Here is a 23,757-nt window from a genome sequence, read left to right on the forward strand (position 1 = left end):
TAAAAATCATGAGAGCCCATAATTCATTTTTCAGAGCGCCCCGAACATCAGCCGCTAGTTATTTGACAGAAATGATTCATTCCAAAGTTGGCAGGGCTGACCCATGTCTACCTTGCTGGAGGGTGGCCTATGAGAAAGATGCTGATAAAATGCAACCACCTGCGTCCTGGACCCCAGAGGTGCAACCTGACTCCGTTTCAGCAGAGGGCAGTCAACAGAGCTACCCCAGGACCCAGCAGATGGGTTCAGTCCCAGAGCACTGGTGATCTCCTTACAAGGTCGTCAGATCATCTTGGCCTTCCATTATTTCTGGGCAAGTAGTGATTCTCCTTCCTCTTGGATTATCAAATTTGAACCAGGATACCCCATACTTGATTCATTGTTACTACAATTACTGACACAATCTAACACCAACACCAACAACTGTCCTCAGTGAGAGGCAGCAGTGCGGACTCAGGGACAGAAGCAGGCCCAGCCAGGACCCATGGTGTCCTGACTGAAGAGACCAAGGTCAGAATGTTATTCTTGAGCCTCAGTTTTCTCATCTGTAAAAGGGTCTGCAAAGCCCCTTCTAGGTCTACACAGCTAACAGCCCTAAACTGTTCTCATCACAACCAAAGAAATTAGATGGCTTGGTGCAGCTAGTTGAGAAATGTAATAGCTGGCTGGCGCAGTGGCTCATGCCTGTAATCCCTGCACTTTGGGAGGCCGAGGTGGGTGGATCATCTGAGGTCAGGAGTTCGAGACCAGCCTGGCCAACATGGTGAAATCCCTTCTCTACTAAAAATACCAAAAAAAAAAATTAGCCAGGCATCCTGGCGAGCACCTGTAATCCCAGCTACTCAGAGGCTGAGGCAGGAGAATCGCTTGAACCTGGGAGGCAGAGGTTGCAGTGAGCTGAGACTGAGCCACTGCACTCCAGCCTGGGTGACAGAGCGAGACTCCATCTCAAAAAAAAAAAAAGAAAAATGTAATAGTTGCGTTAAAGTCCAAGTTTTCTATCTCTACTGGTAGCCCAATTTGGGGGGTCACTCTAATATTTAGCCACAAAACAAAATGGAACATGCCTTTTTAGCCTGTAATTAAGGTTGTTTCATGTCCTTAACCAGCAAGAACTTCTTTGCTCTATTTAAAAAACAAAAACAAAACAAAAAAAAACCTCCATATTTCAAAGTTCCTAGGACAGAAATGATGAATTTTCAGAGAAACACTTACTAGAGAATACAGAAATCAAGGCATCAATTTAATTTCACACTCTACCTGCCTTAGACTAATTTGTGTAAATTACATTTCATACTAAGAACCTCAGCCCACGTGACCACAATGGAGAAATAAGCAGCTTGCATCAAATTGAGTTTTTCAGGTACAAATATATAGCTCTTTTTAGTGTGTGAATGTTTAGCTGAATTTTCAATAAAGGTTTTATATAAAAATTTCCAAGTGTTAATTTCCACCATTTTCATTGACATGTCAATGTCACTGGGTTTTTACAGACCTAAACAGTGCAGATTAATCCATGTGGATCCATTTTTTCCTCTTTTAGAAAAATGATTACAACCAAATTCTCAGCTTATAGATGTGAATGAGCAGAGTCAAGGACTCGTTGCATAAAGCTGCATAAAAGTTCCCACTTTGGCCTTCCACTTTCAGGAATGTGGCCAGACAAGCATTGCATGACGAGCAAGCCTTTGCACACGTTTGTGGATACGATCCTCCAGCTTGTGGCTACCACGTCCACACAGAGCACCTGTCCTTGAGCAACAGCACCCCACAGCCCAAGAAAAAAGACCCCAAAATGATCATTCCTTGCCTATTCACTGTAACAGACCTTATGTGACTGGCAGGGGCTTATGCCTGCTCGTAACTCTCCCTAGTCCTTATTATTTGTAGCTATTTACCCCAAAAGATTTTTCCAAATGTCTTGGAGGGATGGCATCAGACAATACAATGTACCTTTCTGACGTGTGTCTACATTAAAAGGATGACTATTTCAAATGAGCATAGCCATGTCCCTAAAGTTTATTACTGATCCTGAAAATATCCTCAGTTCTATGAAATCGCTGCTTTCTTTGAGACGTCAAGTTGACGACTAGGACTATCTATAGCAGGGGATAGCAACTTATGGACCACAGGCCTGCTGCCTGTTTTTGTAAATAAAAGTGGAACTGGAACACAGCCACACTCATTCATTTACATATTGTCTACGGCTGCTTTTGTGCTACAACAGCAGAACTGAGTAGCAGGGACAGAGACCGTATGGCCCACAGAGTCTAAAATATTTGGTATCTGACCCTTTATAGACAAAGTTTGTCAACCCCTGCTCTCTATGTACTTGGAGCTACGAATGAGAGGAGGAATAATAACAATGACTCTGTAATTCCTAGACACAGGGAGGATGCAACAATTGTGAAAATAAATGGTATTTCTTTTCATTGCCTCTTTACAAAAAGGCATCTAGAATCAATACATTTGATTTGGGACACCTGATACAGACTTTCAACCAGTGGTTAAGTTATGGGTTTAGCAGAAAACCACTGACTTCAGCTGTCATTCTGTCCTAGGTGCACCTGATCCATCATCTTTGTCCATTTCCTTGGGCTGCCAAATCCCTTCATGAGCAGATCCCAGGTTAATCACATCCAGGAAGCAATAATGAGACTGAATTATAACTGAGACACCCTGACTAATGTTCGCTGAGGTTCTTTCACATCGAAAAGATCACATCTACTGTTCCACTCATGGGTCAAACAAGCAGACCTGCCTTGTGGCTTCTTGGGGGTTGAGGGGTAAGATCTCAGGGAGGAGACTGAACGTGGCAAGAAGGGGAGCATCTGTAAAGCCCTGAGGTACATCCTCAGCAGTCAGCATCTCTGGGCAAGGTGAATGCAGGCATCCAGATGTAAACTGCCTCCCTCCTTGCTCTGCAGCTGATGACAAAGTCAAACTCACTATTTCAGGTCCATGGAAGTGAGCCCTCTCCATTTGGTTCTTTCCAAAATGGGCAGGGGCAGGACTATGATATCCAGGGGTGTGTGGGGCAAGTCACATTCTGGGCTTCCTCCTCTCCTCCACCTACCATGGCAACACTGGTCCTTTACAGAGGCCAGAATAAATGTCTGTCAAGCACCTTTTCCAGGTCAATGCTCAGGCTGGCATTGAGGCACATGAAGTCATGACCCGCCTTCAACGGCTACCATGGGGAATAGCCGAGTCGGCTGAGGGAAAGGATGGGAGGCCCGGGAGAGGAGCTCCACAGCAGCAACCACCGTCCCCACCTCACAGTGACGCTGGCAGGCTCTCCATTTGCTATACCACACTGCAATGCTGCTTACCACCATCTCTGCTCCTTGACCACAAGCCCCACATGGGTGGGCACCCCACCTCACCCATCTCTGTGGCCCCAGCATGGTGCTTAATACCTAGATTGGGTTCCTGAATGCAAGGATGGTTGGACAAGCACAACCACCTTAGGACCTTTCAACAGCAGCTGATAAGAGACCTTCTTCCTCCCCCTCCAGCTGTTCCCATGATCACCAGCATTCTTAGAGCTCCTGAATGTACTGTCCAGCCTCCCAACCCCAGGAACTCCCCTAACGAACCTGAAGGTCTCCCTGAGTGTAGGCTGTGAGGCAGATCAGCCACACTCAGGTGTCTAAGAGAAACCAACATAAGCACCCCCAAAAAGGGCAACAACAAACTGAGATGCTCTTTGAGGGAGCGGTGCATTGTAAAATACGGGCGGACACACCCTTGTCAAGAAGGGATGTCACAGACAGTACGAGAAAAATCCCAGTCCATGAGAAGGCAGCAATTTCTATCAGAACAGGCCTTTTGAAATAACTTGCAAGTGAATTACAGCGGCTGCTTCCTACGGGAGGGAAAATTATTTCACGTGGCTTCCAGCCCCATGTGCCTCCTTTAATTCAAGTCATATGCAAGAAATATTTATTGAGGGTGGAAGTCTCCCCATAGGTGTGTTTTAAGATCAGGCCACACTGGAGCACTCCAGTTAGCTTTTTAAAGCTGCCTTAAAAGAACATTTTTAATGCACCATCTCCTTTGCTTTGAACTGATTTCTCATTGCAAACAAACAACCCCCTACAAATATCTGCTTTCCTCTGGTCTGCCAGGCAAGCACCGAGTGCTTGGGGACACCACCATTAAGATGGTGGTTTTCAATAGAAACTTGGCATTTATCATAGTGAGAGTATTATCTTCTCAACAGAAGCTGACAATTTGTCCTATTCCTCCCTTGAGAGAATCCAGTGAGATCACATTTGCTTCCCCTGCATGCTGTTTCTCCTACTACAACATTTCTTTGCCTGGAAAGAAAATATTGTGACTCCTTGCCATATTCACTTCATTAGCATAAGAGGAAAAAAAGCCAAATCCTCCACTTAGCCTCCCCCAACACTAACTCCAGCTGGGTTAAATCTAGGAGCATCTCAGAATGAGGACTTCCATGGTTCCGGATTTGTCAGAGGGATAGCTGTGGAGGGATGGGGGCAGAGACTGGGAGCAACTAAGAAACTGGCCCAAAAACCGTCCATTTGGCACACAGAGAGGGCTTTGTGCAGATTAAGGGAGGGAGTTTATCAGAGGGAGTGAACCTGGTGGAAGTCAGCAATTTGGGGGTTCAGAAACACGGGATGTTGGGGGGAATGGGGAGCAGAAAGGGAATGCAGGCAGGGGAGACTATCATTAAATATCCATGTGCCAGACCCTGGGCAAATGTGTATCTTTTCATTCTTACAACCCCATTGTAAATGAAATTGTATGCCCACTTAACAGATGAGAAACCAGGCTCAGGAGACATTTGAATCAATAGCCCAGGGTCACAATGCTAACAGCAAATGATCTGGATTCAAACTCAGGTCTGCCCAATTCCAAAGTTGAGAATTGTTCAACTTCACCCCACATAATCCCCCCATAACCCCACATAATTCCCGACAGTCTGGCAGTAAATGCCAACGGCATCTTCGGTTCATTCAAGAGGCAAAAATGTACCCACAAACACATTCTCCGTGTCCACAGCCAGATTTCTCAACATCAGGGAGGATTGTGCTGTGGCTTAATGTTGTTGGACCCATTTTCATTCCCCAGCCTGGCTGATCACAAGACGGCAAGTCTGGGAGAGAAACTGCCCGATACCCATCCAAGTACCCCCATCCCTGGTGCCCAGAGGATCCATAACATCTATGAGCCTAGATGAGTCAATGCTCTCACCATCTCACCAGCTTTTCAAAGTCACTGACCTACCCTGGTACCTCCCAAGCAGCAAGTCTACTGCTTTTCTTAGACCAAAGACAAAAAGAAGAGGAGAGAAGATGAAACAGAGATGCGTATCCCAATTTTTACCCTCCTGACATCCTTCCCTTCTCTGTGTCTACCCTCTATGCCAAAACCTGCCTGAGAATCTACCGACTCTGAAAAGGGCATTGCTGACCAGCTCACCCTGCCCAGATATTCCCTTAGTTCTATTAAGCTTTTGCTGTGGGTTGGAAATAGCTAAGGTATCCTGGGATGCAGAGAAATAATGGGTTTCACATAAGGAAATGCTCCAGATAATGGAATATACTCTCTTAATGCCCCATTTTAAAAAGAAAAATCCTGGCTAGGCAAGGTGGCTCATGCCTGTAATCCTAGCATTTTGGGAGGCCAAGGCAGGCAGATGCTCACCTCCTTTTAAGGCCAGGAGTTTGAGACCAGCCTGGCCAACATGGCAAAACATCATCTCTACTAAAAATACAAAAAATTAGCCAAGCCATGGTGGCAGGTGCCTATAATCCCAGCTACTTGGGAGGCTGAGGCAGGAGAGTTGCTTCAACCCGGGAGGCAGAGGCTGCAGTGAGCCAAGACTGTACCACTGCACTCCAGCCTGGGCAACAAGTGAAACTCTGTCTCAAAAAAAAAAAAAAAAATCCTAATTTTACCCTTTGAAACTCCTTCTCCAATGACTGGAACTTCCCTGCCCTCAGATACAGAGGATTCATTCATTCCACCACTGTTTATTGAGCACCAGCTACTGCCCAGGCCATAGGCCACTCCTGGTGCTACAGGGTGAGTAAACAGACCCAGCCCCACTTGGTGGAATTTACAGTCAGGTCAAGGCAAAGAGACTACACATATCTGACTTCTTGATAAGCCAAGATTCCCTCTTCCGTATTCCTATTATGGATTCTCTCAGCCCCTGGTTTCTTTTCTTGATGACACAATCTGTAATTATTTTTATTATTTCCTTGCTTGCTTTTGGCTAGTCCTCCGCCACCCACACCCCATGCTTGTTAAGCTACAAGTAAGCAAGGATCTTGTCTGTTCCACTCACCAAGGTGCTCCTGGCTCCTAGCTCAGTACCTGGCATTCAAGGTAATCAAGGTCTGCTGAATGAATCAATGAACAAATGAATGATGCGTGAGGCTGTAGATGCAATGCCTTGTGGGCCTAATGAGGAAGGATGACTGTTTCCCTGCACTAAACAGTCCTACATTGCAGAGCTTTTCAAGATCGAAGCCTGTTTGTTTTTATAGGTTTTCTCCCTCTTGCTTTACACTGAGTTTATTAACATCTTTCCACCCCTTAATATTTGCTATAAATTTAAAAGAAGCCAGAAAACCAAGCTTATTAGAATCATATGTAAAGGAAAAGGAAAGAAAAACTTAAATGAGGATCTGAAAAGCTCTCCCAGGAGGCAAAATAAATGCAATAAACAGATTAGTGGATCAATATATATAAAGATATTTTAACAAACATCAGCCAAATGATACTGGGACAATTTCCAGGCAGTATCCATTACCAAAAAAAAGTTTAATTAGTCGAGAAAGAAATGTAAAGAGTGTTCATCAGAAGGATCCACCCAGAAGAACTCTCTTTGGGCCCACATCGGTTCAACTCTTTCATCAAAGCCAGGGCAACCGGCAAGTCAGTTCCACAAACTGGAAGCAGCGGGGTAGCTGGATGGAACTCGAGGTACATCCCATCAAAAATTACATAAAACTGAATCGTCATCTTTATGCTGAGAAGATGCAGGAAGGGCTTTTTAGTTTGCATCATTGCCAGGGTGGGTAGAACTGAGTGGTAAGTTCCCCCACAGGACAGATGGAAAAGATGAATGAGAGAACGAGACAGAGAGAGATAGAGAGAGAGAGAGAGAGAGTGTATATAAAGGCTGTTGCACTAGTAAGCCTACTGCTAGACAGGACTAAAGTGGAAACTCCAGAGTCTCAGAGGACCTGAGTCTTCAACGTCAAAAATAACAACACCAGCTCATGTTTCTAACGTTTGTTAAGTGCTCACTCTGTTTCTTAGCAGGATGCTAACAACTATATGTGCATAGCTCATTTAATCCTCATGACAACCCTATGGGTTAAAGACCATCATTATCCCCATTTTACAGATAAAGAAAGTGAGGTGGGAAGAAGTTAAATGACCTGCCCAAGGTTACCAAGCTAGTAAACAGATGAGCTGGGTCTAATACCAGACAGAGTGTAAACAACCTATGCTCTTATTAGCAGGCAATATGCTCAGCCAGGGGGGTATGAAAACTATACAGCCTGAGGGCCAAAACCGGCAGCCTTCTGACTTTTGTAAATAAAGTTTTATTGGAATATAGCCACAACCATTCATTTTCATATTGTCTTTGGCTGTCATCGTGATAGCATGGCAGAACTGAATGGTTCTAGGAGACCATCTGGGCCGCAAAACTAAAAATAGTTATTATCTGGCCTTTTGCAGAAAAAGTTTGCCAGCCCCTATACTAAGCAGTAAACAATAGAGATTCTCAACTTTTCTACCTATGTACTCCTCCTAAAGGCAAACTACATTAAGGGACAGCCCAGAATGACCAGGAACTGATGCAGCCAGAAGCGATCCTGAAGTGTCTGGAAGTATCACAGTGTTTCAAAAAAGAATTATGCAAATATTGCATTCTGTGCCATAATATTTATTCTAATATAAAATATTTTAGACAAACTGGCCAGGTGCAGTAGCTCACACCTGTAATCCTAGCACTTTGGGAGGCTGAGGTAGGCAGATCACTTGAGGCCAGGAGTCCGAGACCAGCCTGGCTAACATGGCGAAACCCTGTCTCTACTAAAAATACAAAAATTATTCAGGTGTGGTGGCACACGCCTGTAAACCCAGCTACTTGGGAGGCTGAGGCAGGAGAACTGCTTGAACCTGGGAGGCAGAGGTTGCAGTGAGCCGAGGTTGCGCCACTGTACTCTAGCCTGGGTGACAGAGAAAGACTCCAAAAAAAAAAAAAAAACAACCAACCAACCATAGTCAGAGTGACCTTCCTCAAAGATGTACCATAGTAATTCTTCCCCCTGCCCCCCGACCCCCAACAGAGTCTTGCTCTGTCCCCCAGGCTGGAGTGCAATGGTGTGATCTCAGCTCACTGCAACCTCTGGCTCCCAGGTTCAAGCAATTCTCCTGCCTCAGCCTTCTGAGTAGCTGGGATTACAAGCGCCCGCCACCACACCCTGCTAATTTTTGTATTTTTAGTAGAGACAGGGTTTCACCATGTTGGCCAGGCTGGTCTCGAACTCCTAACCTCATGATCCACCCGCCTCAGCCTCCCAAAGTGCTGGGATTACAGGTGTGAACCACTGCGCCCAGCCTTACCATAGTAATTCTATGGCATTACAAACAACTGGTCAGGGCCACCCCAAAGAAGATCACCTCAGGATAAGCAGCTTAAGTTTAACAACAAACCCAGAGTCCTCGCCCAGGAAGTCTAGATTTGAACCTTGGGCCCCACTGCTGTTGGGCTGAGGGGTCTTACATAGTCATTTATGCTCTCCTAGTCTTCCTTACCTAATTTTAAAATAGGGATTATTGTCCTACCTCACAGGGCTGTTGGGACAATTACAAGGTAAAAGATACATGAACGGTTCGAGCAAACAGGAATCCCTAAATCTGAACACAAATACCAACTTAGTTGAATGGAAAGCAGTGACATCAATACGTCCTCCCTTTTTGCTAAGAAAACAAGTCTGTTGATAAAAGAAATGGGTTGCTCTTATTAAAGAATAAAAATCACCTGAGTGTGGTGGCTCACGCCTGTAATCTCAACACTTTGGGAGGCTGAAGCAGGCGGATCACTTGAGTCCAGGAGTTCGAGACCAGCCTCAGCAACACGGTGAAACCCTGTCTCTACTAAAAATACAAAAAAATTAGCCAGGCATGGTGGTGCGTGCCTGTAGTCCTAGCTACTTGGGAGGCTGAGGTTGGGGAATCACCTGAGCCCCAGAGACTGAGGCTGCAGTGAGCCGAAATCATGCTGCTGCACTCCAGCCTGGGAAACCATAGTGAGACCCTGTCTCTAAATAAATAAGTAAAATAAAATAAATAAATAAATAAATAAAACTGTTTCCCTATCAGAGAATCTGCAAGCTCCCTTGCAAACTACTCCAGCATTTCATCTCCCTGTTGCTTTCCACACCCTTGTCATTCCATAAGAAAGCTGGGAATAAGATCAGGAAGCCCGTCTCTGATCATTCCATACTCTCACTTATTTTTCCTTAAGTGAAAAACACCTTAAATTGTTTTTTCAATACTAACACTCTATAAGCAAATCTGAAAATATTTACCTCTGCCGCCAATTATAAAAGACGGTTAGCGACCTCGACAACCCAAAATCTCTAATTTACAACTAATCTACTTTCACAAATTACATCTTCTATAACAGACCACCTAAAAACGACTTCCTGTAAACAAACCACTCTGCTGGGTTTTCTTTTCTTTTTTTTTTTAATTTAATTAAATCCTTATTTTGCTCTTTAACTACAAGAAGCTCACTTTTCACTACACTGGGGCAGAATTTTTTTTTTCAAGAGACACAGAAGTAATCCCCAAATAGTAGCCCAGAGGGGTGCACAGACAGACAGACTGTGGGTCTGTCTGACCTGCCTTCAGCAGCCACTTGCTCATCTAACACTTGCTGGCCTGTGCTCACGCAAGGCCCCATGCTGGCTGTTTACCCAGCAGCTGGATTAAATCAAGAAGGCAGAATGTAAACAGGTATGAAGTTAGTGTTCTGGAGCACGCAGGGAGGAGTATTTAAATCTCCTTGGAGGTGGTCAAGGAAGGTGTTGACCCTTTTAGAGTGTCAGGCCAAGTGTCTTGACTTCTCCAAACTCCACTTGAAGGTGACCAATTCATTCTAGTTTGCAAGGCCCAAGTTCCTAGAAACCCCCTTAGTCACAGGCAAACCCAGACAACCGGTCACCCTACCTGAATCCTGCCCAGGTCTTCTCTCTACAAGGAGGAATCATCATAATATTAAGTTGGCCTGTTGTGCGCTGGCTCACATCCTCCCTGTTCTTTTTTTTTTTTTTTTTTGGAGACAGGGTCTCACACTGTCACCCGGGCTGGAGTGCAGTGGCACGATCTTGGCTCACTGCAACCTCCACCTCCTGGGTTCAAGAGATTCTCCTGCCTCAGCCTCCTCAGTAGCTGGGATTACAAGTGCCCACCAACACGCTCAGTTAATTTTTTGTATTTTCAGTAGAGATGGTGTTTCACCATGTTGGCCAGGCTGGTCTCGAACTCCTGACCTCGTGATTCGCCCACCTTGGCCTCCCAAAGTGCTGGGATTACAGGCGTGAGCCACCGCGCCCATACCCCATACTCTTTCATCTGTCTCCCACCCGCTACTTGTACCAAGTAATCATCAACCTTTCATGGTAACAGCCCCTCCATCAGATTCTTCCTTCCTGGAAACATCAATGGTCACACAAACGTCCCACAAAGAAGAAAGGCCCATCACCTAGGCTGCAGAAGGTATGTCAATCAAATCCCACTTTGCCAGTAACTCGACTTAGGAAGACAACACAAAATGGAGGAAGAAATGGAAGCAGCATATACAAATTCAATCTATTCCATCTCCTATTTATTTTATGCAAAGTTTTCCTGGTCCTTATTAATGCCAGCTTTCCCTCCGCCATTTAATCTCTGCTTCCATTTCATTCTTAGAGGCCTGTGATTATTCTAATTCAGCATTTGGATGACTTCATTTCCGCTCAAGTACACCCAGGTCAACTTGGATAGAAAAGAAAGAGGAGGAGAAGAAAAATAATCAGCTAAAAGCTATTAAATATCAGCCGTGTGCCTCATGATTGGTTTTAAAGGCAGTGGTGAGGTTAGCAACAGTCAGAAACTCAACCCTTCTGCCTCTTCCTGCATATTAACATTTTTTTCTGGGGCTCTCACTAATATGGCTTCGAATGTAAATAAAGTACAGATTGGCAGCCCACTTTTAGCTAATTCACAAATACCAAGTCTGAATATACGGAGCTGTAAAAATTTAGAGGGTGGTAACTTGACAAATCTGGCCGGTCTACAGAGAGACTATTTCTAAGAGGACAAAAGAAGAAAATAAAGAAAATGGAAGAAAAAGAAAAGCATACAGGACCTGTGTAAGGGGGTATACTACTGAGGTGGGGGGCGGGTGGGAATCTCCATATCAATGTTCACTCCACCGAACAACAGAGTTCGATTTCAATGCCAAGTCTAAATGAACTGCGCTTTCTCCTCCATAAGAACCACCCCTTGCACCCACTGGCACAAGCTTGAACCATGATTTCTGGTACACTTTCAGTTCCCACTGAACTACATCTAGGGAGAAAAAGGCTTTATTTTCTCATGCTAACAACTCCATTGTAAGTGACGTCTTCAGAGGACCCAGGAGGACTCTGGGAAGGTGAGCTGGTGGAAGTACTTCATACCGGCCCCCCGCCCCTACCCGCCCAGGGCTCATTAACTCCTTTGTGCCCAAGGGCTCCCCTACCGCTGGCTCGCCTCTCCTTGCCCCAGCAGAAAAAGTAAATACAGCTAAATCATACGAGGAAATGCGGTCAAACAGCAAAGCTGAAGTTTGAGCCTTGTTCTTCTATTAAGCCTTGTTCCTCTACCTACTATGCAAATGCACGTGGCATTTGATTAGCATAATTTCAAAGTTTTCCCAGCTTGCTACCCAGAAGGCATCCTAGTTTTCTATTTGCATATTTTAAAACACTGTTAACAGAGCAATAATAATGTCTGATGCCTTTGCCTAACAACAGCTGGCTATATTTTATATACTAAGAGGGAAATGGGAAGTTTTCCTAGAAATCCACTATTTCAGAATCTCCTTTTTGAAGCAAAAATAAGAAAATTTAAGAGAAGTGACGTTAGGGTGCTCAATCTTTAGAACTTGACAACCTTACTGGCTTCAGCCGAAATCAGTCTACGGAGGAAAAGTTCACCAGGAAAACACAAAGCTGTTTAGCAGGAGGGGTTACCTGCAAAGCCCCAGGATTATATTACTTGTGGGTAAGCCTTGTTTGCCTCTGCCACCTGGCCTAGAAGGTGGAGGAGGCAGAGGAAGCAGGATTCTCCTGTCTACTCACTGTGCTGTTTCCCACTGAGCAGCTCGGCCAGGGGTCAGGGGGCAAATAAAGTCCCCTCCCCTTATGACACACTTCCAGAGGGAGATGCTGACACAAACCAGGCAGAAGATTAATAAAACATGGGGACAGTGTTGGCTTTGTTCTGGGCTATTAGAGGAAGAAAATTTAAACACAAAAGTAGCCTTCAGCCACGGAAGAGCACGCGCATAGTCCTTCGTGGTCCAGCCTACAATTGTTGTTGAAGAAGGTCTGAAGGGCAACACCCAGGCTCTCCAGAGAAAGGTGGAGCAGAGGACAGGGTGAGGCCCGGAGGCTGACCACTCCCTGGGCAACCCACCTACACGAACCACTTCAGAGGACAAAGCCTCACGGGAGCTCAGATGTCCACAAAGGACACACAAGACTTTTGTTTTCCAGGCCTCCTCTGAGAGAACCACACGACACAGAGCTCTGTTTATCTATGACACACATTTAAAGCAAGAAAACACTACCTGAGGATCACAGTCCACTCTCAGGCTTATTTATCTTCTCGCAGATCTCATGCCTTTTAAATTTCAAAGGGCTTTATGAGATTTTTATTCCAGGTATGACTCTCCTCACACATACAGTATCAAAAGGGGCGTCTGAGTGGGGGCCATGAACGCAGCTTTGCACCTGCACAGAAAAACCCTGGAGCTGGGAAATGGCAGGCACCCAGCGCTTCCTCGGGCCGCACTTGCCGACAAATTGCCCATGTTGGACGGATAAACGGGAAGGTCTCATTACATTAAAAAAACAATTCACTCTTGTTTTCTTTTTTTCTTCCCCCAAAAAGCTTTCACACACCATTCTCTGGAGCTCAAGTTAACTTTTATGGGCCCCCACACAACCCCAATCCGACACAAAGGGCTCCAAGGACCCTTACACCTGGTTTCTACAGGGACCTCCCACTTTGATGAGACCCCAAGAGCTGTAACTTTCCATGCCGGTTCCTGGAAGGCCTTTTCTTCCCGGCCACCACAGTGAGGGGCTGGCACAGGAAGGGGTTAAAGCCCTCATGTCAAACCACAAACTCGGGCACTGGCCCAGAAGGGACATGGGAACCAGAGCAGCCCGTGATAAAGGCCGGATTGTAGCAGCCCACTGAATTGGAAATGACTTGTAGGCCTAATGAAACAGAACTTTGGCAGTAACACAGAATGAAAGGAATGAGACAATAAAAGGCAGGAACAAAGGGTGCAGAGTCGTTTCAGCTTAGCAAAATAAGCTCACTTTGTTGTTGGGGAAAGCCAAAGCCGATTAGGATAAACCAATGACTAAGCATAAGTCTTCCAAACTAATTACACAGTTCACCATGTGAAGTATAATTGGAAGCCTCCAAATTCGGGCTGCTTTGCTTTCACAGGAGTTCTAGAAAGTGAGATTTACCTAGCGAGCTCGGCACTGAGCTGCCCTATCATTGCCGGGAACAGCTGAAAGGTGCGGAACCGCTCCATCCGGGACGAAGTCGAGAATTCATTAAGTTTAAAGGCCTCTTTTTGATCTCCGAAATCCTATAAGTGAGAATTTAAGAAACCGGTACTTGAAGGAGGGGCCTGAAGGGGAGAAGGAGGAAGCCCATGTGTGTGGAGTTTCTTTGATCCAGTGCATTTTAATTACCAGGCTGGGCTCTTCCGGGTGGCTCTGCCGGGAGAACAGTGCAGAACAGGCCGCCTCGTCGTCAGGGTCTGCACGGGCATATCTGGAGCATCATTTACCTGCCATTTTTTGGAATGGCCTATATACATCATTTCTGTGTGTATGAAATCAGGAACACAGATAACGTCCACTAAGAAACCCAGGGCAGTAAAACAAATTACTGTATATCAACGTTTTTGACAAATGAACAAAACCTGCTCCTTCTGAGAAAGATGCTGCTTGGTGGTAAAGTGGGAGGTGGGGCTTTATAAACAGTAAAAAGAGGCGAAGGGTAGGTTGTGCACAAACAAGTGACTATCCAGGCTCTCCTCAGCATGGGCTGAGTGATCTTGGAGAACTTCCTCACCTTTCTCAACATCAGCCTCATCACCTACATAATAGATCTGCCAACCATCTCACTTGACATCCTTGAGAAGCACATTGTAAAATGCATTAGAAAGCTTAGCACCAGTAACTCCAATTCAGAAACAGCGCACAGTAAAAGGATCTTCATAGTAAAACCTGGACCTCAAAAATTCCGAGTTTCATTAATTACATCTAGCCGGTGAAATAGGGAGATGAAAATACTATAACAGTTTTTCTGGCTCTTACTCATAGGATGAAGTTCCAGTTTATAAATAGCGGCTTTTTCCAAATAAAGAATCCCTTCACTGTCCCTGCGTCATGAAGTCCCAAAATAAACTCTAACATGGTTTAGACTGCTGATTATATACCATGCTTATTACTACTGACAACGTATTATTTTGGTTATAGCCTATAGATACCTTAGATTATAATCTATCCACCCTATTAATGTTTGAATACTTTCTACGTTACTGACTTTTCAAGCTTAAAATCAACCTTAGGAATAATTCAGTCCAGGGGTCAGCAAACTATGGTCCACAGACCAAATCTGGTTCATCACCTGTTTTTGTAAATAAAGTTTTATTGGCACACAACTACACGCATCTGTTTACCTGCTGGTGATAGCTGCTTTCATCCTACAAGAGCAGAAGTGAGTAGCTGCAACAAGGACTACATGAATTGCAAAGCTGCAAATACTTACTATCTGGCCCTTTTTAAGTTTTCCAACCCCTTCCCTGAGAAGAGAAGCCGAGGCCAGCAAAGGAACAACCTGTCAGGCTGTCCCAGGGAGGTCAGTCCACTGTCAGGCCCAGCATGAAGCCCTGGAGTATCTGCTGCCTTACCCTTCTCCAAGGACAGACAACCCTGGAACAGCTACCCAGGGGTGGGAATGCCATCCTCACCCCTGGGTAGCTCATGGTGACATGTGGATTCTGCCAACCTGTTAGCTGTTAACCTCAGTTGGCAGAGTCCTTACGCCAGTGGCCACGCTTCGTGACCTCATCTGAAATATAAACAAGTAACAACGTCTCTAACCTGGGGGAGAGGGGGTGTATTTTCTGGGAGGAAGGTGGAAGAAAAACACAAAAGGGTTTACAAGCCTCCAATTTAAGTTATTTAAAGCTCCCGGTGTGTCATTCTGTACCCACTCCACTTACAGTAATGACATATTTAAACTCCCTTAGCTCAGCCCCTTGATAGCAGTCTTACCCATCTTGATTGCCACCTGAAATAAACAGTTGGAGCAGCTGCCACCTCGGGCAGGATGGGATGAGGGAGAGGAGAGAGGAATGACGGCAAGGAGACCTAAAAAGAGAGTGGTACACCTTGCATGGAAGCTGTGAAAGGAAAGTTCTAGACTTGGAGGAAAAGGAAGTAGGGTGTGAATTCTGGCTCTTACACTGTCTTACCTGGGTGACCTCTGCTGACACTCAGCCTCCCTGGCCCTGACTGTCTACCTTTGCCAAATAGACTGGATGATACCAATATCTACTGCACAGGTAAAATGAGGTGATGAATGTCCAGGTCCCCAGCACTCCGGGACACACTGAAGGGCACAATATCTTCCTGTCCTTTGCATCTTGCCCACCGTCAGTCCATCTTGGGGAATGATCAGCAGTTGGAACAGGGCACAGAGTTCAGACGCTGTTATCAGACAAGCCTGGAGGGGGAGTCCACACCCAGCTCTACCTCCTGGAGGGCTGTGGCCTTGAGTCCAAGAGACAATCCCACCAAGACCCCACTTAACAGTCTACAACATGGAGAATACCACTACCAGCCAACCAGAGAAAAATTAAATGAGATAATGTGAGTAAATGGCCTGGCCTAGTATCCCACACTTTGCACTCACTATAAATAATAAAATTACACCTCATTAAATTGCAGTTGGTTAAAGAGAGTCAAAAACAATTTCACACAGTTAGAAATGTGTGTGCACAGGGGGTGTACACATGTGTGTGAATATACTTCATGCAAGTGTGTGTGTGTGTGTGTGTGTGTGTGCACATTCATTCTGTTTCCTTCAACCAGAATATAAAGTACCGAAGGGGAGAGGTCGTCTGTCAATTTACCTGTTACCTCCTTTCACAACCACTGGATTTATTCACTGTACTGCTCCCAAGGCCCAGCAGCAGAGTCTCCCTGACTTTGATCATTCTGGATTCAAATAAGTTATGCCAGAATCCTGAGAGGTGGTGAGTCCTGCCCAAGGGGACACACACAGTAACACAAGCCATCAGCCAAATGAGAAATAAGCTATTCTGCAGACAGACACAAATAATGCACAGAACCTATGTATGAAAAAAAGCTACTAAAATATGAGCACTGAAGAGCATTATGGCTTTGATACATTCAAAAGCCTCTTTAGTCTTTTAATAAAACACTTGATAAGTCTGCACATCCTGCCAGAGTCCACAAACATTACTGCAAAATTAACTGGGCAGCTTCAGACCCGGCGAGTGCCATGCCAGGGAAGATGGTTTGTGACTGCTTCTCAGACAAAAGGACAACTGTTCTAAAGGCAGCAATGGTGGCCACTGTGGGCATGGCCAAAGCTTGCAGTGTGTCTTACTGGAGGCATACTGGGTCACAATGATAAGTGTTAATGAGAAAACAGAGAGGGAAACAGAAATAGAGAAAGGAAGAAAGAGAGAGAGAGACAGAAAGAAACCAAGGGTTGGGGGACGTGCAGAGATGTGCTATGTGTTGGCAAGTAGAAGCCTGTCTGGAATAACTCTAAAAGCCCATCTGGGCAGCACCGACTTTTCTGACACAAATAAGCCCACGAGATTCCAAGGCAGGTTATGGCTCGAAAAAGAAATCCCACTTCATGTTTGCAAACACTACCCCTGGACTTGTTTTAAAAGCAGAAAGATAGCAAAGAGGGCTCACCCTCCAGAGCTTTCCATTATGCAAGCCGGACCTGTCTCATTTAATTATTTCCAATCCCTCTCCCTGGGCAGGATTGCTGGGTGGGGCTGGGTGATGGACAGATCCCCCTTACTGCTTTAAATCAGTCTGGAAGAGAGAAGTGCTGTAATGTACACAGTCATCAACACACTTGGCTATTCTTTAGACCCAGCCAGAATGAATCCATCCCCAGCTGACAATACCAGAAAGGGCCATTGGGGAGGCCTTTTCAAAACCAACCTGGAAGGGTAGCTCAGAGCCACTCAGAATGCAAGGCTGGGCTGGAGGAGGCTGGCTTCTCTTTGTTGCACGGTCTCCTATCCAGGCAGAAATTAATACCAGACAAGAACATCTCAATTTTGAGGCTGAATAAAGGTCATGGCCCTCATCCCAGACAGTAGTTCACAAACAGACACACCTGGGGACAGGGTCATAGCTGCCCATCACCCTGGGCAAACCAACAGCACAGAACCTTCAGCCTGGCCAGTGGGTGGCTGTGCCTTTGTACCCATGGCAAGCACAACACCCATCGTGGGAGGAAACAAGTGACAGAGCTTAGCACGGGCACTGTGTCTTCTCAGGACGCCTCAGCAGCTCTCTCCCACGTCAGCCTTTCAGCAGGGAAGACCCAAACCTGTCAGGAGGAGACTGTCCCAGACCTGGGCTCCCATGCGATGTCCACAATTACTCAAAGATGCAGGACGCAGCCTCCTTGAACCTGCCATTTCCACAGGGGCCAGAGGAGGGTGGTATACACAAAAGCCAACAAGGGTCAGCCCTCCTAAGGCAACAGGGCCATCTGAGGAATGTGTCATCCTCAGCAAGAACCCACTCTCAAGGCACCATTTCCCTTCACTCACTAGAAAGAGGCCGAATTAAACACCTCACCCACAGTGACATGTCCTATCTGTTGGTCTGACTCTCTATCATACACACACCTTCTCACACTCTGTTTCCTGGCTGCTGTGGGGCTCTTGGGTTGGTCCCAGCCTGTTCCAGAAGCAGAGCCCAGGGGGTAATTTTACTGCTGTCTCACAGACATTCAAGTCAGAGAATGCTGACAGGTACAGGCCTCGCATCTTTTCCGAGTCTCCTTGGGCATTTGACAGGGGAGGGTTCAGCTGCAAAGGGCCCCAGGGAGTCTCAGCTCTCAATGCATTTTCCAAACAGGCACAGAAGGGAGAAGCCCAGCCCCAACCTGCAGGCCTCTAGCAGCTTCTGTGGGAGCTCCTGCCCCGCAAGTCACAGCCCCACATCCCTCCCCAGCCGCCGTCACCACCAGCTCCCAGCCCAGGCCCCATGTGGCCAGCAAATGCCCACAAAACTGCACTAAAAGGCCACTCTGTCTGCTCCTGCCAGCACATGGGACATCACACCAAATGCAAGCCAGACTCTTCCATCTCAGCTTCTGCTGAATTTCACTTAAATCATGATGGCCAGGTTCAAGGACAAGGTTCTTGAGGACACAGCTGTAGCAGGGGCGGGGGCCATGGTAGCCTCTTCTTAGGACTGATGAGGCTACTTCTGGCATGTGCCATCCAACCCTATCCAGTGCTTACCTTGCCAAACTGCTCGAAATATTGCTTTACATCTTCCACTACTGTGTTCGCAGATAACCCGCCTACAAATATTTTCTTTGTTCTTGTGACCATCTGCAAGAAATGACAAGAGAAAGGCATGGGTTAACCAGGTTATCTAAAGCAGGGCTCAAGAGGCTGCTGAAACAATCTGCTCTCCACATTTCTCTAGGAAGGCAATTTTAGATATATTCAAGCTGCATGGCGCGGGCGTTTAGATGTCTAAGGATGCTAGAGACAGTCACTCTGCATATCTCAGGCATTCAGATGGCAACCTAAAAGCTTGAGTTTCATACAGACACAGAGACTTCAGAACCTCATTGGCCACAACACACAACTTCATTCTGATGGACTAGCAAAAAGAGAAAAATCACATGTCAAGCTATTTTAAAGCTAAGAGACGTGAACAAAACAGACCTAAATGCATAAAAACTGCTGCCCAGAAACTATCTGCAAAACCTGTCAATAAGAAATGCACACGATTCAAAACCATGTGCAGGCTGTCTACGCCGAGCTGTTTGTGCTAGGTGCTGGTATACGTCTGCAAGCAACACAGACGCTGACCTCGCACCTGGGGACCACCCTGCAAGCTCTGTCCAGGATTCCTCCTCCTGATTTCCTGTGATTCACCTTGATTCACCCTGCACCCAGTCAAGCCCAGCTAATCCCCAGATCCCTACACTTTTGTTCCTGCAGGTCCTTCTCCTTGGGGTGCCTCTGCACTCCTAAACCTAACTACGGCAAGTTGTAACCTTCCTCCAGGATCCAGCACCTTTCTCCAAAATTCAAAATAGTTATTTATCAATCCAGCCAGGAGCTAGTCCACCCTTTCCTGAAACCCCCTAACAGTGTCTCTATATCCCTGTCTTAGCACTCACTGCTCTCCACCTTGTGTGAAGTTACTTCCTCCTCCAGACAATAAGCTCTTGACTCCTCTACAAATCCTCCACCAGGCCAGGCACAGCGTCAGGCACATAGAAGCCAACACTGAATGTTTTGTGGATGTACGTGTGAAAAAATGTGGCCACATTTCCGAATCCCACCAGCTCCAAAGCCAAAGGAGTAGGAAGCTCAATGACATTAACTGCTCAGAGTGGGAACCAAAATCTTACATGTAGGAGCCAAAAATCAAGAAAATAAATTTCTTTCTAAAGACTGAGTTTAGACTATGTGCCATTTTAGTTTTACTGTCACAATAAAAAAATAAAAGGAGAATGACATTAACTGTTCAGAGTGGGAACCAAAATCTTACACGTAGGAGCCAAAATCAAGAAAATAAATTTCGTTCTAAAGACTGAGTTTAGGCTATGTGCCATTTTAGTTTTACTGTCACAATACAAAATTGTAGAATTTGATGGGTGAGGGTCTGACCAGTTTGTTGGCATATAATCAACACACAATGTCATCTGTTTCTACTGCAACTTGATGTGATGTAGGATGCTGAAGCATAGGAGCCATGGCTGCCTGGGTCAGTCATCACAGAGGCTCCTGACACATCTGCTGAGTGAATGAGTGAACCAACCCACCTCAACAGGAGCCTGAGGTGAGTGACACCAGGGGGCACAGTGGTTACCGGCAGGCTGTGCTGTAGGGTACTGGAAATCCAGCTCCTGGGTCTAACTCTGGGTGTGACCCTGGGCAGGACTCACTTCCTCCTAGGTATGAGTTTTCTGCAGCACGAGATGCTGGGCCAGGGCTCCAAGGTCCCACCTAATGCCCAGTTCCCATGAATCCACGAGCATCATAGCCATGATGCAGAGAGGCTTGCAGACTCCAGGGAGCTCTTGCTTTAGCTTAGTAGCTCCCACAGAAGACACATGCCACCATAGCCTGCTGGTTGACCCCAAACTTGGAGCTCGTAGACTCCAGGGAGCTCTTGCTTTAGCTTAGTAGCTCCCACAGAAGACACATGCCACCATAGCCTGCTGGTTGACCCCAAACTTGGAGCTCGTAGACTCCAGGGAGCTCTTGTTTAGCTTAGTAGCTCCCACAGAAGACACATGCCACCACAACCTGCTGGTTGACCCCAAACTTGAATATCCTTGTCATGGACATTCCACAGTGTTTTAAGAGGACATTGTTCTAACAACTCAGTATACCACCTACTCCCTACTTCCTCCTGCCCATTAGAACCAAGCAGTGGCTTGCTCATGTGTTTAAAGCTGGGATTGACTGTTTTTTCACCTCTTTTCAGATGAACGGGGGATTAGACGAGATAGTGCATGTGAAAAATTCTATGAAGATCCCACCACTGTGCACAGCACTGAGCTCCAAGTACCTCGCATGACCTGGTAGGCCTCTTATGCTCACTCATTATTGTCCATCTCCCTTCTCACCCATTCCTTAAGTCTCCCTGGTTAATAAAGGTCACTTGAATGGCAAAATTCCATCTAGCCCTTTCCAGATTTAAATCTGTCCCTACACTCATGAATCACCAAATTTTACTAATCTAACTTTGCTAATGTATTCATTCAACAGATACATTAAGTGCGAGGTGCTGGAGCTTACATTCTAATAGAATGTGGAATGTAATCCACTATAAAATGAAGATATAATGATTAGCCTACCATACAAGGTACCTATTAGGAGTAAATTAAGTAACGTATGCCAAGTGTCTAGCAGGGCACTGTGTAGTCACTAAATAAATGGTCAACTGACCAAAGTCAGTTACTAGACTCATCTTTCAAGCTCAGAACTAAATATGCAGCGAAAAGACACATTACACAAAAATGTGCCTTTGAAAAGGCACCTCTTACTGCCCTATTTTCTTCCACTATAATTTCAAAAACACTTTCCTGCATCTCTACATGCTTTCAGATGGGCAGAGATTCCCAATAGTTTAATTTTAGATTTTTCATTCCTTTTTTTTCCTTACCCCAGCCAAGTAATTAAATATCTGTAAAGAAACACTAACATGATCTACCAACATGCACTAGTAGAGTTCTCAACTTGAAGAAACTCTGGAGAGCCATACTATAATCTGAACCCCACGGTCTCATTTATACACTGTTTAGAGTTGGGCGGGTATACAGCAGCCCTGTCTATATTCTGAACATTCATGTAGTCCCAGAGAATTCAACAAACAACATGTCTTCATTCCAAATAACAGAAGTCAACAGATTGTTCATTCCCTAGTAACTGGTGAAATGAAAATATCTCTTCATACACCCTCCACCGTTGCCTTATAGCCGTAAACCTGCCTAGACAGAGCCCTAAAAACAGAGGCAGCCATTCAGCTATAAATCTACACAGTCCCCAAAAAGCCTTTAAAACACTTTTTTAAAAAAAGGATGAGAAATTCCAGGTCCCAGACAATGCACCAAAGTGTCCAAGTTACTAAAACATCCTCTCCAGGGACCAGCTCAGATACAGTGATGGATCCCACTCCTCAGCAAACACTGAAAGAAACTGTTTTAATCAAAACCTTCCAAACATGAAAAGGCCAGTGGAAACATGGGCAACCCTTGGTTAGCTGCTCACCAGTGTCTCGGCTTTAGGAGAAGGGGGCACAGCTGTGGGGGCGACAGGGCTGTGCACAGTGACCTCTCCCGCCAGGGGCATGCTGGGGGAAATGGAAGTGATTTACTTTGAGAATGCTGCCAGCATGACTGCCAAATGGACTGTGGCCTGCTCCACAATTTGCATGCTGGTGAGGGACACGGGAGGCAGAGAACCCTAGAGTCACACATTCTTCTCTCGGTTTCCTTGCCATCTCCATGGCTACTGAGGAGGGCAGGAAGGGGATGGGGCTGGGATGTTGTCTTGACTCTCAGTGAGACTAAATGGAGGTCCTCGAATTCCCATCAATACTATGCAAGGTTTCTATGGACATGTGAGGGTGCACACACATGTATATGCACATGCATGGGTGTGTGTTTGGGTCAACTCCAGTCCCACTCCTTGAGTCTTGGCCTCTATTTGCCTAAGGAACCATTCAGTATCCCTGGAACTTTAAATCTGGATACAGTGAGCTGGACAAGGTTCCCAGGCCCCTGGGCTCTATACTCCTTTTGGGTTATAAAAAAAAAAAAATCCTCTTTACCCAGTGAAGAGAGAGCCACCTGTTTTCCTCCTAGGATAGGCCCTTCAGGTAACTGTTTCCTAACCTGTAGCCTTAACACCAGTAGAGTACCCATATAGGGTACAGGGAAGCAGTCACTGCATCCCAAAATGCTCAGATGGCCCCACTCAGCTCCACAGTGAACTGAGATGGAGAGCCACCCATCTGTTTCAGGGAGCTCAGTCCAAAATCCATTAGGAAATTGATCTTAAATTTCCTTTGCTTGGAGTTTTTAGTGGAGAGGTTGCAGATAACATTTTGGTATGTGAGTGCTTCCCACCATTAGAGACACCAGATACCTACCCGACAGCCTTGCACCATGTGGGGACAGCCCCCTCTCCCAGCAGGCGCCCCTCCTTTTATGGTTTAAGGTGTCACTCTGGGAAGCAGGAGGTGTCCGTGTGCATGTGTGCGTGTGTGCGCTCTTGCCCGTGTGCACAAAGGGCAGTGGGGAGTGTTCAGGCTCTCACAAATCATTGCTGGAAAGTTCTGCATCTAGACCTGTAATTTAACTAAACACCGCTGCTCTCCACATACCCCTTGGCTCCATAAAGAAAACCCCAGCACCCATTCCAGTTCGGAAAATTGCTGTTTACACGTAAGAACTGGCCAAAGCCAGTACTAACCAGAGCTGCAAAGAGCACTCCACCTCCCTGCCTCTAAACAGAGAGCTGGCTTTTTAAGTTAAAAAAATTCCCTTTTAAAAGATGTGTTTCCATCAGAAACGGTCACTAGGAATGGGACCACTGTTTGTATTTTTATAAAATAGGATAAAGCAAATGTGTGTGTGTGTGTGCGTGTG

General features: G+C 45.8%; 1 protein-coding gene across 6 annotated transcripts in view; it reads right to left on the reverse strand.

Moving 5' to 3' along the window:
- Nucleotides 1-23,757, reverse strand: part of MSI2 (musashi RNA binding protein 2) — a 429,353-nt gene that overhangs the window by 264,912 nt on the left and 140,684 nt on the right. For all 6 annotated transcript variants that reach the window (XM_054460173.2, XM_054460172.2, XM_054460175.2 and 3 more), the window contains exon 6: nt 18,878-18,970. In XM_054460173.2, the coding sequence (XP_054316148.1) occupies nt 18,878-18,970 (93 nt within the window). The remainder of the gene's footprint in view (nt 1-18,877; nt 18,971-23,757) is intronic.

This window comes from Pongo pygmaeus, chromosome 19 (genome assembly GCF_028885625.2).
Source record: "Pongo pygmaeus isolate AG05252 chromosome 19, NHGRI_mPonPyg2-v2.0_pri, whole genome shotgun sequence".
In the NCBI taxonomy this organism is placed as follows: Eukaryota; Metazoa; Chordata; class Mammalia; order Primates; family Hominidae; genus Pongo; species Pongo pygmaeus.